The sequence below is a fragment of the Lagenorhynchus albirostris genome, chromosome 3, assembly GCF_949774975.1.
Source record: "Lagenorhynchus albirostris chromosome 3, mLagAlb1.1, whole genome shotgun sequence".
NCBI classification, from domain to species: Eukaryota; Metazoa; Chordata; class Mammalia; order Artiodactyla; family Delphinidae; genus Lagenorhynchus; species Lagenorhynchus albirostris.
The window spans coordinates 167,390,713-167,407,246 of NC_083097.1; the positions used below are offsets into that span (position 1 = coordinate 167,390,713).

The 16,534-nt window shown below is 58.5% G+C and overlaps 1 protein-coding gene across 17 annotated transcripts in view; it reads right to left on the bottom strand.

Annotated features, from left to right (window-relative positions):
* The window catches only part of KDM4B (lysine demethylase 4B), a 134,062-nt gene that overhangs the window by 90,142 nt on the left and 27,386 nt on the right, over positions 1 to 16,534 (bottom strand). For all 17 annotated transcript variants that reach the window (XR_009539807.1, XR_009539806.1, XM_060145491.1 and 14 more), the window contains exons 2-3: positions 14,151 to 14,253; positions 3,496 to 3,661 (exon numbers count right to left, since the gene is read on the bottom strand). Coding sequence is in view for 15 of the 17 variants with exons in the window: in XM_060145491.1 (XP_060001474.1) it covers positions 3,496 to 3,636 (141 nt within the window). In the remaining 2 variants the exon portion in view is untranslated. The remainder of the gene's footprint in view (positions 1 to 3,495; positions 3,662 to 14,150; positions 14,254 to 16,534) is intronic.

The following is a 16,534-nucleotide window of genomic DNA, read 5'->3' on the forward strand; positions in this document are numbered from 1 at the left end:
ACTCGAAGCTGCTAGGGGGCAAGACTCAGCCAAGGCCAGGAGGACCGAGAGGCCACACACCCAAGGGAGTGGCGTGACACCAGGGAGGTGGCCAGCTTGGCGGGCAGCTGGGGCAGGTGTGGGAGACCCTTCTAGAGGGAAGGAAGTGAGGGGCCGGCCTCTGCCCCCCAGAACCAGCTGGACCCAAAGCCATTCTGCTGGCAGCAGGCCTGGAGGCTAAGAAGAGCCAGGGCACCGCCTGGCTGCAGGGCACTGAGAGCACTGACGCCCCTTGACCCCTCCCCAGGACCCTAAGCCACGCCCCTTCCTGGCTCCCTCCCTCCCCCAGCCCTTCCCAAGCAGCCTGAGGGGGAAGGAGCCCAGCTGGACACTGGTCCCAGAGCACACTCAGGGTGGGTGAGGAATGTGACCCACCACCCCGATGGCCCCAGGGTGGGAGCCCCCGTACCCAGAGCCCCCTCAGCTCCGGGCCCCGGCCCAGCCGTGCCTGCTGAGTGCCCACCCCGACCTAGCTGCCCCAGGCCCGACAGAGCTTTTGTCGGGGGGCTATCAAATGTAGCTTTGATGAAAAAAGAAACCTCAACACCACACACACACACACACACACACACACACACACACACACACACACAGAAGGGCGGTCAAGGCTGATGAGACCAGGATGAGGGGGACCCCAGCAACTACAGAACTCGTTCAGGCCAGCAGGACACCGTGTCCCTTCTCCAAAGAGGCTGGCAGCCCTCAGGGCTGAAAGCCCGCGTCGGAAGGAATTGGGGGCAACGAGGGCCGTGGCACGTGCCTCAATGGACCCGTCTGTCCCGCAGTAGCCGGGGCTAGAGGCACCTACACGCCAAGGGGCTAGAGGCACCTACACGCCGTCCCTGCCTGACGGGAGCAGGGATGCTGGTGCACGCGTGTGTGTCGGCGTGACTGTCCCCACAGGATCTCTCAGCGACAGCGGGGGAGCTGCTCCCAGCAGCCCCTGCCCGCCCTCACCGTGCCCTTCCAGAAAGAATTGCCCTTGCCAGAGAGAAAACAGCAAAGAAAATACCACTTAAGAAGAGTGGAATGGAACATGCAAACAAAGGGCAGAGGGGGACTTCCCTGGTGGCGCAGTGGTTAAGAATCCGCCTGCCAATGCAGGGGACATGGGTTCGAGCCCTGGTCCAGGAAGATCCCACATGCTGCGGAGCAACTAAGCCCGTGCGCCACAACTACTGAGCCCTCGTGCCACAACTACTGAAGCCCGCATGCCTGTGCTCCGCAATAAGAGGAGCCACCGCAACGAGAAGCCCGCACACCTCAGCGAAGAGTAGCCTCCGCTCACCACAGCTAGAGAAAGCCCGCACGCAGCAACGAAGACCCAAAACAGCCAAAAAAACAAACAAAGGGCAGAGTGAAAATGTGCCCTGAAAACATCTGCCTCACAAAAACATCCAGTCCGAATGGTTTCCCGTCGATTCAAGTAAGTTAGTGGAAAACTGGTCCACGGGAATTAAAGGCTTAAAAGCAGAGGCATGGGGCTCAAAGGAAAGGCAGGAGCCGGCAAAGGAGAAGAAAAGGGAAGGAGCAGAGCCGCGGTGAGGACGTGCAGGGGAGACTCGGTGACGCCACACGAGGCTGCACCCAAAGCAGCCCAGGGACAGAAGGTGCCGGCAACAGCCCGGAAGCCGAAGCCGGAGATGACAGAGGAGGAGGGAAAGGAGAGGGGCCGGGGGAAGTGGCAGGTGCTGCCAGCGGAGCACTCCACGAGGTTACCAAGACTCCTGGCACAGGGGACAACTTGGATCCAAAAACAGAACTGGCGCTGCATCCCGGCAAACGCGGAACGAGGTGAGGGACAGGACACATTCCAGGTGAACGGGGGCCCCCCACGCCCAGCCCCACGGGCACCAGGCCTCTGAGTCCCCCGTACCGCCCCCAGCTGGGGCACCTGAGGGAAAGGGGCACCTGACAACCGACCCCAGCCAATCGGTCCAGCCCACAGAGGGAGGCTCCGAACCTGCAAGAACCCAGGCCCGGGGCTTCCAGAGCCACAGACCCCGATGAGAAGGCTCTGCTGGGTGTGTGCTGTCATGGGGCCCAAGGAACGAAAACCAAGGAGAGGGGAGAGGAGGTAAGATGTTGCAGGCCCACCTCTCTCCTCATCTGCGCGGCTGAGATTAAAGGCATGGATGTCACACAGCCAACCAAACCCGGCTGGGGAGGTGGGCAGAGGAAGGCCAGCACACCTGTCCCCTCGCTGCAGACACCGTCTGGGGACAGACCACCGTGACGCGCGGCCCAATACCACCCACCACCTGCTTCCGTCCAGCCACGGAGCTGATGCTGGCATTCTTTCTGGGTTTTTTTTCATTTTTTGAAAAGAAATTTTTAAATTCTTTTTTACTTTTTAAAATTTTACTTACTTACTTACTTATTTATTTTTTGGCCACCCCATGCGGCTTGTGGGATCCTAGTTCCCCGACCAGGGATCGAACCCAGGCCCTCGGCAGTGAAAGTGCAGAGCCCTCACCACTAGACCACCAGGGAATTCCTTTTTTAAAATTTTTAAATGGTTGAGGGAAAATAACAAACGAAGACTGTTTCGGGACAGGTGAAAATTCTACGAAATGCACATTTCGGTGTCTATAAATCAGGTTTCATGTGCTCACAGCCATGCTTGTGGGGTTGTGGGTCATCCCCGGCCGCAGAGCTGAGTGGTGGCCACAGACAGTCCAGCCCAAGAAGCTGAAAATATTTACTATCTGGCTCTTTGCAGAAAAGGCTTAGCGAACCCCAGCTTAAATAATAGAGGGCTGGGTATTAGATAAAGTGCCGGTCATACAGGAAGCAACCAGAAGAACCCAAATCAGGTGACAAATCTCCCAGATTATGTGGTGAGCAGACCCTCACACACACAGGTTCACGTGCACATGAAGAAACTCGGCACCCGTCCCCAAGGTCTGTTCCCCGCACAGAAGAGGCGTGGGCAGGCATGCTATCTGCCGGTGTTCACACACGCACACACGCACATGCACGTCCACGTGTGATGCTCCGTGAAAAGAGACACGAGGAATCAGTGCCGTGCCGCTCCAGGCAGAGGAGCCGGGGTCAGGGTGGGTGGAGGGGGAACTCATTCTCCCTCCTACCCTGTCGCAATGCTTGAACTCGCTTCATACGTGCATTACAGTCTCGAAAAAAATGTGTTTAAGTAGGAATATAAAGGCAAAAAGTAAGCCCTCCCCAGCACCGACTCCCCTGGGATGCCCCTGACGGGGTGAGACGGCTGCTGGTCCCACCATGATGCTCTGTGTCCCACCCAGGATCAGCGCCCTCGGGGACCCCGGTGCCCAGAACTGTGCCTGGCTTGGGTAAAGAACATATGTTTATGGATAAATTAGGTCAGAGGGGCTCAATGAGCAGAGTAACGGGTGCCTCTCGGGCCCCTTGCCCCTGGGTGGGCACAGGGTAGGGGCCGGGGAGAGCTGCACGGGGGCCTGGGGCATCACCCACCTTGGCCAGGCCCGCCCGGTGGGCCCCCTGGGACTCAATGTAGGCCACATATTTGTTGAAGTCCTTAAACTCCTCCATCGTTGGGCGAAACGTCATGATTTTACAACTTGGGTTCTGGGCCCCGTGATCCTCGGACCCCATGGCTGCAGCAGAGAGACGGCCACACCTGCAAGGGAGACAAGAGAGCGTCAGCACCTCCATCACTGCCACGGGCCGGTTCCCTTCTCCCCAGGAGGCACCCAAACTGCCCGGCCCCAAGGACAGAGGCCAGGCAGCCGAGCAGGGCCAAGGGGAGCCTGGGGGCCACTTCATCACTCTCTCTGGCACAAAAGACCAAATGACTGCAATGAATTACTAACAGAGGTAGCCCGTTCTAAGAGCCCATGCGATGCTGGAGGCCAGAGCACACATTTCAAACAAGGGGCCTCGGAAATAAAACCTTTTCTTATCAGGGCCTCATCCAGATTCACTGGCATTGACCTCACAGCTGGAATCCAGAGGCAGAAGCACGGGAGGGGCTGGGAAGGTGAGTGAGGTCCTGTGTGTTTCACTAGCAGGGCGGGACCGCCACAAGCAGGGGAACAGTGTGTGGGTCCCTCCAGTACTGGCCCGGCTGCTGTCAGCGAACCCAGGCCCCAGTGACCACAGGCTGCCCAAGGCCGGGACCTGGAACCAGGAGAGCAGGAGGTCCGGCCAGAGAGGCTCCTTTCCCGCCGTGTTTCACCCTGGGCTATAACCACGCCTGGCCGACCCAGCACAGAGCGTGGCACGGAGCATGGCGGGGATCGGGCTCCTCTAGGGGACAAGGCTGCAGGCTGGAGAGGCCCCCGCCCGTCCCAAGAGTTACGAGAGTTAGGGGGGCCCAGTGGGGTGGCTGGTGACCCACCCCAATGAGGAGGAGGCTTAGGGGACAGACTCTAGGGAAGGGTCCCTGCTGGGACAAGAGGAGACCAGACTCCCTCCAGGACTGGAAAGAGGTCAGAACCCAAGTACACGCAGACCCAGAACTTGGAGGACAATTAACCAAGTCCACCTCCCCCCACCCCAAAGTGAGCTGGGGAGTGAGAAAGGCAGGAAGCCCACCAGTCCAGGAAGTAGAGAGTGGGGGGGGGGGGGTCCATGTCGCCAAGACGCAGCCACTGGCTCCCCAAAGGCGCTCCCCCGGCGGGCGCTAGAGGGCAGCACGAGCCCGGGAATGGGAGCCGAGGCGGGCAGCTGCCTGGGACAGACCTGGAGGCCCAGGCGGATACCAGACCAGGTCCAGGTCCTGCCCTCAACCACCCCATGCCTGGGCGCACAGGGCAGCGGGCAGGCAGCTAAGGCCGCGCTCTGAAGGTCACACTCACGGCTGGACTGCTGGGGACCCCGGAGGTCCTGGCACACACGGGGTCACCACTGCATCCGGGCTGGGACCCCTGGGCCCCTCCACCCTGTGTGCACAGGAGCCTCTGTCGCTCCTCCTCGCAGGGCAGCCAAAGCTGCGGTCCACAGGGCAGGCCACGGGTGCCCGGGACCGTGTGACAACAGCTCTGAGGGGGATCACAGGGAACCACCGAGGTCACACGGGTTTATAAAGGGGAAGGGTCATCACAAACCCCCCTGCGGACCAGCAGGCACCAGAGGGCCCAGGCTGCGGCCAGGCTGACCAGCCCTCGGGATGGACCACCACGCCGTCCCCCCCCCCCCGCTCCCCACCCCACAGCCGGGGCCCAGCACCTGACTCCCCACCTGAGCCCCCAGAAGCCAGCGGCCCTCTCCCCTCCAGCCCAGAACCCAGCCACACGGGGCTCACCCAGGGCCTCTGCTGTCCTGAGGGAGCTCAAGGCCCCGGGGGGACAGGCCCGACCCGATGATCTGGGAACATGGGTGTGGACCTGAGCTGGGCTAAGGGCTGTGAAGGGAGGCACAGGGGCGTAGGGAGGGAGGCCTCCCGGGGCAGGGACCCGGGACAGGACACAGCAGGGACAGGACAGATGACCGGCCGCAGCCATCGCTCGCCAGCCTTCCTCGTGCGCCTGCCACCCGAGCTGCCCAGTCCTGTCAACCCCACCTCCCCACCCGCCCAGATTCCCTGTACCCACCACCCCTGCCCGCACAGAGCAGCAGAGGGGGTCCGTGCCGCCCACCCGTCTTGCATGGCCATCAAACCCGTCCTCTGAGGCCTGCAGCCGGAACACGATCACCCGGGTCTCAGCTCCTCGTCCCAAGCCCCCGACGGCCAGGCAAAGGGCCAGAGGCCAGCTCCGCAGCCCACCACGGATGGTGCCCAGATTCGGAAGCGGCGGACACATCAGCGCTTAACAGCCCCGGCCCTGTTCTCCACGTTTTATGTGGGTGGTGTGTCCACTCTGCACAGTTCACGAGGGGGCATCGCGCGTGCCTGGAAGCCCGGCTCTGCTGCGACCATGCCAGTCTCCCAACACATCGCCACCCGCTGTGGGTGATGGGCACCAGGACCACCTGCAACAGCAACTCTCCTCTTGGCCAGGCCGGTCCCAGCAGGGGAGGAGGACACAGGCTCCCCCTCAAGGCCAGCTGTGTCACCACGAGAGAGGCCCACCCTGCCACGGATGCTGCCGCCTGCCCTCCCACAAGGCACTGTTGGTGGGAAATGAGGTGGGGCAGGACACCCGTCTCCCCCCAAGACCAGCCTGTCCTGGGCAGACGGAGGGCAGCCCCGGAGTCCTGCCCACACGAGTTCTCTCGCCCATTAAACATAACCGCAGGAGCGCTTTTCCCTGGGGGGCGGGGGGGCAAGCAGGTGATACGACAGCAGGTAGAGTTTCCTGCACTGCACCTGGCATGGTATGCTCCTCCAGCCACCGCTGTCATCCAGATTCAGCTCAGCAGTGGATCATGTGCAGTTTTCTTTCTTTTTTTTTTGTCTTATTCATGCCGGTTGCAGTAAAGTTTTTAGTAGGTAAATATAAAGAAGAAAATTCAAATGGTTTATAATCCCAACACTCCATAACCCTTGACACGTTTTTTGAAGGAGGGCAAATAAAAATCAGACGTGCACATACTTTAAAAATAACAAAAGGAATGTGCTCTTAACCAGACAGTGCCACGCCCAAAATGCGAGGTTCTAACAACTTCATCGTAAAAAGACAAGCAGCACAATTAAAAAGTGGGCCAACGAATTGAATAGACATTTCTCCAAAGAGGAGACTCAAACGGCCAGTAAGCACATGAAAAGATGCTTGAGGTGATCAGCCATCAGAGGAATGCAAATCTAAACTAGAGTGACACACACCTCCCCCAACTGGGGCGGCTAGAGTGAAAAAGCAGATAACAACAAGTGTTGGTGAGAAACTGGAACCCTGACTCCCAGTTGGTGGGAACGTAAAAATGGGGCAGTCCCCCAAAAAGTTAAACATGGAACTGACCACACAAGCCAGCAACCCCGCTCCTAGGTATACATCCAAGAGAAATGAAAACATATGTCCGCACAAAAACTTGTACACAAATGTTCACAGCAGCATGATCCCCAACAGCCAAAAGGTGGAAACAACCCAAGTGTCCATCAACAGATGACGGTACACAAACTGGTCCCTCCACACACGGGCACATCACTCAGCCATGAAAGGGAGAGAAGTACTGACACTCACTACAACATGGATGGACCCTGAGAACACGATGCTCAGCGAGAGAAGCCAGGCACAGAAGGCCACCGCAGGCTAAGAGGTCTGGGTTTCTTTATGGAGTGATGGGAATGTTCCAAAGTTGATTGTGGTAAAGGCTGCAGGACTCTGAATTCGCTAAAAAAATCGTGTGCTGTAAGTGGGAGAACTGGTTGGCGGGTGGATTCTATCTCAATACAGCTGCTACCCCCAGAAAAGAAAGAGAGATTAGGGTAGGGGAGAAGGAAAGAAGAAAGTTCTGCACTTGCCAAAAAAAAAAATAATAAATAAACAAAACCTCTGGCTGCCTGGCAGCGTGGGCGCCTGGAGCCTTCAACTCCTCAGCCCGCAGAAGGGCTCCCCCAGAGCCAAGCCCCCACCCCACGAGAGACGGAGGACACCCCGCAGCCCGGCCACGGAGGAGGCGTCTGCTGGGTTCCTTCTCTAACAGGAAGTGCGGCCTCCAGAGACACTTGGTGGGTCCCTGTCCCCGCCCCCGCCCCGGCCCAGCCCTTGAAGCCTCTAACAGGAAAGAGAGCAGCCCTTTCTTCCCACTCCTGATTCTGAGGCTGAGAGCAGGCATGCCTATAGGCTGCAACCACTGAATTTTACACATTCTAAATGGATGGAACTGTCTGCTTTGTGAATTACCTCTCAATAAAGCGATGATTTTTCTTAAGTTCTGTGTACGGGGAGACCCTGCACGCCTTGGCCTTCCTGGCCTGACGCTCGCCCAGCCCTCGCAGTCCGCCGCCTGGGACGGATGAGCGTGATCACGCGTGGAGGGGCAGTTCCCCAGCTGTCCTGGACGGCTCCTCCTCACCCAGAGACAGGTGACAGGAGGGCTCCACCAGCTCTCTGGGTCCCAACAAATGAGTCCAGCCCAGAGAGGCCCTCCTGGGCTGCTGCACCGGCACCTCCCCCAGCGGCCTTCAAACTGGGGGACTCACGGGCTGGGCTATGGGGGACACTCTGGCCACCCCCGTGGAGGCTACCACCCGACCTGTGCTGCAGCACGGTGACCAGGTGAGGGGGTCGTTCCCGCCCCAACCTGACAGCTGCTCCTCCCGGGGGCGGAAGGCTCTCCAGATCTGGACTCCGGCCTTGGGCTGATGCCCCCCCGCCAGGAGCCCGACAGAGCGGGGTGCGCTGAGCCTGCGAGCCTCAGGAGGGGGGCGGTGAGAGACACCCCAAGGCGTGGGTCTCCCACAGCCGGGTGCACTCTGTCTGTCCGTCCGTGAGCCAGAATTCAGAAATAAGATGACTGGTAAGGGACGCCATTTCCCCAACAGGCAGCCACATCCTCCTGGCTGAGGGGCTCTGGGGACTAAGGGTTTCTGAGGTCCAATGGCAGATGTTTTCTAGAAACTGGATGGCTGGAATCTGCAACTCTGGGGTTTTGACAAGAATACAGTATTCAATATGCAGGAAGGTGCGTCCTCTGAAAAGAATGTCACCCTACTAAAAGCTTTACTCTGAGGGGTGCACTGTTTTTGAAAAGGATTCGGGGGCTCTCTGAGCACAAAGTGCCCCCAGTTCTTCTCTGCGGGGCCTGTGCCCCAGCCCCGGGGGCGTCTCTCCCCCAGCTCTTTCCTCCCGGGCCCTCCCCTCCACCTGCCATCAGGTGAAGCCCCAAGCCTCCCCGTGACTCCCAGCCAGCCCCGGGCCCTGCTCCCATCTCAGCCCAGTTCCTGCCACCACAGCCCAGTTCCCAACAGGAGACGATGACTGAGGGGCCCCTGAGCGGGCTCAGGCCCCAGGAGGAGCCAGCACCCCTCCACCAAGACTCAAGAGGAAACCCACCGTGAAGGCAGCACGGGAGGCCCCCAGCCCCTGTCCCCGGCCCCCGGGTGTGGGCCTGGCACCCCATCCCCGTGTCCCGAGAGCAGCTCATCAGGTGCCCTCATACAGGGAAAAGCTTGGCGGTAGAACATCCTCCACTTCATCCTTCTCTGCTGGAAGCACCCCCTACGCCCCAGGTTCCCTGCAAGCTGGGCATGCTCCCTGATCACACAGAGCCTGAAGCCCAGGGGGCGCTCGGGGCAACTAGTGCTGCCCCACCGTACCCGCCAGCCCCAGTGTCAGAGAACACTTTGTCCCCCCTGCCCCCTGGCCTGTGGAGCCAGATCGGCGTTGGGGGGGGTGTCATCGTGCTGGCCCCACGGAGCAGGAGAGCCCGGGCCGGGGGCGGAGCACAGGCTCCAGGAGCAGCCCGCGAAGGACGCAAGGATGCCAGCCTTGATCTGGCTCTACCCCATGGAACTGGCTGGACTGAAACAGCCACAGTGACGAGAGGGACAAAGCAGGCAGAGAGCCCAGACCCAGGAAGGCGGGAGGCCAAGGTCAGAAGGGCCAACTGAGAAATGTGAGGACAAGAGATGTGAGGAAGGCAGCTTGGCCGGACAGGGCTGTGTGGGCACGGGGGGGAGTGGATGGGTAGCCCCGCGCACAAGGCCAGGACCACGCTAACATTTATCTGAGCAACGCCAACTCCGAAAGGCACAAAGGAAGAATCGCCCGCAGCCCTGCACGTTGGTTCCCTACTGCTGCCGAACGAATCTCCACAAACCTAGTGGCTGAAACAGCACAACTTTATCTCCGAGTTCTGGAGGCCAGGAGTCCCTCCCGGATCTCAAGTGGGCTGTGCTCTTTCTGGAGGTTTCCTGCCTTTTCCAGCTTCTAGAGGCACCGCATCCCTGGCTCGAGGCCCCTTCCTGCATACTCACAGCATCTCCGGTCTCTCTCTGCCTCTCTTCTCTGACCACTGCTTCCATCACCACATCCCCTTCTCTGACTCTGACTCCCCTGCCTCCCTCTTAGAAGGACCCCTGTGATGACATTGGACCGCCTGGTTAATCCAGGGTGAGCACCCATCTCCAGATCTTTAACTTCATCCAGGCTGCAGAGTCCCTCTCATGTCAGGGAGCATCTTCACAGGTTCCACAATTAGGGTGTGGGCACCTCAAGGAGCGCTATTCCCTCTGCCTCAAAAGCCACGTGAAAAATCCATCACACAAAGAGATAAGTAACAGTCACCATGCCCCTCCCACAGGGGACCGCTGCTGTGAGATGCGTCCTGGAAAGACAAGCACATCTGCCTAGTCGCTCAGACAAAAGCACAGTTTCGAGAAGAGGACGAAGGGGACCAAGCGATACCCAGTGGGCTGCAACATGACCCCCACGTCCTCCCCACGACTCAGACATGCACAGCGCTCCAGAGCACAGAGCCTGGAGCCACCCTCTGGCTGCAGAGCTGACTCGTGGGCACAGCCAGAGGCCCCAGTGATGCCGAAGGAGCCCTTTCTGGCCGCTCGCGCCCCAGACAACCTTGGCCTGCATCTTCACGTTGGTGCCAATGCTCACACCTCGTCAGCCCCCAAGACACTCGGCCGAGCTGTGGGGAGGAGCCAGGAGGCGTGAACCACAAGCTGGGTTGCATGATGGCCTGGGGAGCCCCCGGGAGCCCCATCCCCAGGAGGCCTGGGCATGGGAAGGGCAGGCCCTGGGAATCCCCAGCGGCCCGGCTCAGCCCAATCCCCCCACACTGCCAGAGCCCCTTCACTAATCCCAGAGCAAGTGTGCGACACCTGGGGACCACGACGATCAGGGCCACGCTTTTGGAAGATGCCGCAGGGCCAACAGCGCTGGCCACGGAAGCCTCAAGAAGCCACATGGGGCAAAGTCCCGTGAATATCGTGGTCTGAGTCACAACCTCGCGTGACTCTAAAATGACAGTGTCCTGGTTCAACACCCAATCCTTCCACCTAGGTACCCCCCAAACTGCAGAGAGAGAATGAATGAATAAATAGCAACTTGTCCCCCGTGGCCGGGGGCCTTGCTCAAAACAGACAGAGGCAAACGAGGAACATTTATCACGCCTCTCCTCCTAAAAACCGGCGCTGAGGCCACCTTCTTCTCTTGATCTTTAGTACACCTTTGAACTTTAAAGAAAAAAGCTCTCTCTGTCACAACCCTCCCGGAGGAAGTGCCCACGGCGGGGCCGCCCACAGCCCATGACAGGGGCATCTTTTATTAGCCCGGAGACGTCACCTGTCTGTGCTCACAGATGCAAAACTGGGTGCTTTTTTCACACACACAAAAAAAAAGGCAGGAAAAAGCTACCAGACCTGAAAAAACAGGCCAAGCAATATGTTGAGGAGGAAGAAATCCTTACAATGAAGTAAATGAGCGAAAAAGCAAAGAGCCAGGAGGGCTCAGGGCAGGAAGAAGGCTGGGTGAGAAGCCCACCCACGGCCTGGGGCGGCCTGCACTCTCCCTCCCGCGTGGAGCTATTCTGCTTGGAACTGAACCCGCATGTCTCCAGCTCAGATCCTGCTCCTAACGAGACAGGGTGGAGCGGGACCTGCTGGGAGAGACTTCTTCACACTCACAGGAACCCAACCACGGCGGCCAGGAGCATGAAAGGCGAAGCATGGAGCCACCATCTGACCCAGCCATCCCACCCCTAGGTGTCGTCCACCAAGACACCTGAACGTTCACGGCAGCGTCATTCATAAAACCCCAAAAGCGGAGACAACACGACTGCCCATCTACGGATGACAGATACACCAAATGTGGTCCCTCCACACACGGGCACATCACTCAGCCATGAAAAGGAGAGAGGCACTGACACTCACTGCAACGTGGATGGAGCCTGAGAACACAATGCTCGGTGAGAGAAGCCAGACGGAGGAGGACACACAGCGTGTGATTCCAATGATGGGAAACGTCCAGAACAGGCCGATCCACAGACACAGAGAGTGGATTCCTGGTTGTCAGGGCCTGAGGGAGGGAGAGGGAGTGCCTGCTGAATGTACAGTGGTTCTGGGGAGTTGATAACGGTGTTCTGGAGTTAGATGGAGTTAGATGGTGGGGTGGCGGCACAGCTCTGTGAACGTACTAAAAACCACTAAATTGCATGCTTTATTTTAATTAATTCATTAGTCCACTCCATTGTGTGGCTTGTGAGATCTTAGTTCCCTGACCAGGGATTGAACCTGTGCCCATGGCAGTGAAAGTGCAGAGTCCTAACCACTGGACCGCCAGGGAATTCCCTGAATTGTATACTTGGAGGTGTGACCATTATGGCATGTAATTACATCTCTATAAAACTTAATTTTTTTGAAGTCCAAGGCAGCCTGTTTGGCACCTGCCAGACCGCAGTCAACCTGTCCCATCTGTCACGAGCACCCTGATCTCCACGAACGCCCGAGGCCTTTTGGGGAAGGTGCCCGTGGCCTCACTCATTTCCGCCTCCCACTCTTCCCCCAGCCCAGAACATTCTCACGCCTTTCAGGGCTGGTGCTCAGTCTCTCCAGCTATAAAATGGGTTGACAGAGGGAGATGACTAGCATCCTTGTGAGGGATTACTAAAAAGTTAACCACACAGGGCGAGCTACGTACGCAGAATGTGTCGTGCAGATGGGGATACAGAGAGGATAACCGAGTTTCAGGGACTTGACGGTCTTGTAAGAAAGCATAAGCTTTAAGGGTAAAGCAACGCTTTGGGACACACAGTCAGAACTGACCATTTCTAAACCAGTCGACGAGGACCTGGTCCACCCAGCCCCAGACAGTGACAAGCTGGCAGGGACTGGGGACGGCCCACCTTCTCTGTGCAGGACCACACGGTAAACATTTGCAGCTTTGCAGGCACGCGGCCTCTGTCACAACCACGCAATTCCACCACCGTGAGGATGAAGGCGCAAGTGAACAGAAGCAGCTGTGCGCCGATAAGGCTTTATTTACAAGAACACACAATAGGCCGAGTGGGCCGAGTGGTCCTCGGGCCGCAGTTTGCCGGCCCCGGACCCAGATGCCTGAAATCTCCCCTTTAAGGAACAAAACCTGCACTCCACCGCTTGTAAAGGGGAACCTGAGCTCCACGGCCCAATTCCTGGGTTTCTAAATCATGGCAGAACAGACAAGGCCACGTTCTAGTCCACACTGAGCCCTCATTAGCCACGTGGCCTTGGGAGGAGGCTTCGCCCAAGGTCAACACTGAACACAAGCCCTTCTCGCTCAGCCAGCTCTCCTCGCTGTGGCCAGGAGCACGGGAACTGCTTGTCCCATGCTGAGCGCCCCTCCACCTGGGTGCCCCTGCCCGTGGGTGCCAGCCATGAGGGGCTCAGGCTGCTCCCTGTTTTCTTACCAGTGACCCCCCTTGGGCCACCTCCAGAGGCCACCTCTGTGAACCCTCTGTCCCTGCTTAATTAGAAAAGTCCAGGAGAAGGGGGACACCCTGGAGCTGAAACCCAGAAGCAGCTGGGTCATGGGATTCTTTTCAAAGCACTGAAAAATAATCCTCCAGGGTTTCCCTGGTGACGCAGTGGTTAAGAACCCGCCTGCCAATGCAGGGGACACAGGTTCAAACCCTGGTCCGGGAAGATCTCACATGCCACGGAGCAACTAAGCCCGTGAGCCACAACTACTGGAGCCCACGAGCCACAACTACTGAAGCCCGCACACCTACAGCCCGTGCTCCGCAACAAGAAGCCACCGCAGTGAGAAGCCCGCGCACCGCAACGAAGAGTAGGCCCCGCTCGCCTCAACTAGAGAAAGCCCGCACGCAGCAACGAAGACCCAATGCAACCAAAAATAATTAACTAATTAATTTTTAAAAATAATAATAATAATCCTCCATTTTTGAAGACCCTCCCCTCTCCCTGTGACTGGTCATCATCTCCCACAGGGTGTGAGGTGGGGTGAACATGCCCCCTGGGGTGAACACCACTTCTGAAGCCAGAAGTGGTGCCCTGCCCAGGGACACGACACAGATAGGGCAGCTCATCCTGGGCCATCCTGGAGTCCCCCCAAACCCACTATGGTTCTCAGGGCTTCTAGAAGTGAGGGACAGGTGTTCAGATGCTGAGGGGCCAGAGTGCAGACGCGGAGAGAAGGCACATCCAGCACAGCCACGCTGAGGGGTCCAGGCTCCTCTAGGGGCATCTGGCCCCTGGACACCCCAGGAGCTCAGAACCAAACAGGGCCGCCTTCTCCACCAGCAGCCCTGGGGCCGGGGGCCCGCACACTTACTGCAAGGTTCCTGGTACACAGTGGGGAGTGAGGCTGCAGGGAGATGGTCCAATAACCGGCTTCTGTTAGGGTTTCTGTCAGGTTCCGGCAATAGCGATGGTTCCTAAAATGTGCAAAAATAAAGCACAATTAACTAAAACGATGGCCTGATTAAGTCTTAACTCCAAATTACATTCCTAGCAGCAGCGTGCAGCCCAGGGATGCCTGCCTCTGTTGCGATGTTTCCAAGAACATGAAAATCCACAACCATGAGCACCCGCCCCACTAAAGGCTTCCAGCGATGGCCCATTTTAAGCTCTCAGCTCCTAAACATCGGTAGCTGAGGAAGCAAGAGCCTCCAAACACAATCAAATCAGACCAATGATGCTTCTGGAAACCTTAAGGTACAGGCACTCCTGGGAGGTTTACAGGAAGTTCTGCCTCTTCCGAACCCCCCTGCAGGCAGGGAAGGTGCCGCTCCAAGGAGGACAGTCGGACAGGAACTGCCGCGTGGTGACCGCCATCTACACTCCCGGGGGGCAGAGAGCACAGGGCAGAGCGTGGCAGGCGCCGTGCAGCTGAGACCCCACGGGGGGCAGGGTCCCCACCACGGCATTCACAGCCAGGCTCAGGGTCACTTGCTGAATGGACACAGGACAAGACTCTAAACGTGGGGTGTGGCCCCAGGGCCTCTGACAATCTGGGCTCCAGCTGCCCCGACTCACTGGGCTCCCCGCCCCTACCTCCCGCACACCTGAGCTGAGCTGACGGCTCGGCGTCTGCCGGACCCTCCCTGCCCCTGTGCCTTTGCACATGCTGCCTAAAGCTGGACTAGCTGCTGGGGGCGGACCTGGCAGCAGGGCAGCTCAGCCAGGGTGCCCTGGGGGTGTGGAACTTGGTCCTGCACACCTTCCCTAACTCACCAGGAGCTCTAAATAGCACGAGTCCCAAAAACAGGCAACGTGTGCTGACCTTTTCTACCTTTTTTTTTAATCAGGTTTTTAAAATTACTGGGCACAACCCACTACGTTGATTTCACTGTCTTCTAACAGGTGCCAGCCCCCGGGCTGATGGGCCACACTGAGCTGTGGAATGACTGGCCCTCGGGCATTCGCCTCTTCCTCTGGACCAGCTAAGCCGCCCAGGGCCACATGTAGTCCCAAGGGCTCCTCGGCCGCTGCCACCTGCCCTGCTCCGCAGCCCCGCCAGCCCGACAGCGACGAGAGCAGAATTCTGGGGGTTCAATTAATCTGGCATGTCTCCACATGGCTGTGGCTGGTGGAACAATGGCCCCCAAGGATGTCCCCATCCTAATCCCCGGGAGCTGTGACTATGCTCTCCTATAGGTGACAAAAGACTGCAGATGGGATGAAGTTAAGGATGGTTTTTTTTACATCTTTTTTCTTCTTTTTTTTGGTCGCGCCGCACGTGGGATCTTAGCTTCCCGACCAGGGATCAAACCCGGCCCCCTGCATTGGAAGTGCGGAGTCTTTATCTGCTGGACCCCTGGGAAGTCCAAGTTAAGGATCTCGAGATGGAAGATGATCCTGCGTTATCAGGGGGCCCAGTGTCATCCCCAGAGTCCTTCTAAGAGGGAGGCGAGAGGGTGAGAGTCAGAGAAGAACTGATGACAGAGGCAGAGGTCAGAGCGATGTGCTCTGAAGACGGAGGAGGGGCCACCAGCCGAAGGTGCGGCGCCTCTAGAAGCCGGAAATGGCGAAGAACCGATTCTTCCCTGGCGCCTCCAGAGGATCAGTCAGCCCTGCCCACACCTTGATCCTAGCCCAGTGAGACCCATGTCGGACTTCTGGCGGCCAGGGCGGTGAGATGATAAACGCGCATTGTTTTAAGTCACTGAGTCTGTGGTCGTTTGTTACCGCAGCAAAGGGAGACTGATCCGGCGGCTTCCACGTACATCACTCGATGACAGAGGAGAAGGACCTTCTCACCCCCACTGCCCACAGGCCTCCCTGCTGAGAATAGTTGGCCTGACTTTCACTCACATCTGATGGGGTCATGTGTCTCCCTGGTCACTTGTCACTGCCTCTTTGCACACTGTCTCCCCAGGTGGACGATGGGCCACCCCACGCACAGCACGTGGGCTGCAAGGCAAAGGCCACCCGAGCCTGTGGTCCTCGGCTGGACAGACCCCAGTCTGCTGCTGCCCATGGCTGCGGGGTCCTCCTGCCCTCGTGCTCTGGGGGATGACAGCATTGACCCCAAAATAGGAGGCTGGAAGCTCTGGGGTTGAGGTTAAGGCTCAGCCCTCAGGCCACAGCCAAGGCAAGGCCTCTGTCCACCCTGACCTATGTCCACGCGGGGCTAGGTTCACCCGCCTCCCCTGCTCCCGCAAGGACTGAGGGCTCCCCTTAGCCAGCCTGTCACCACCCTGGAGGCCCTGAGAC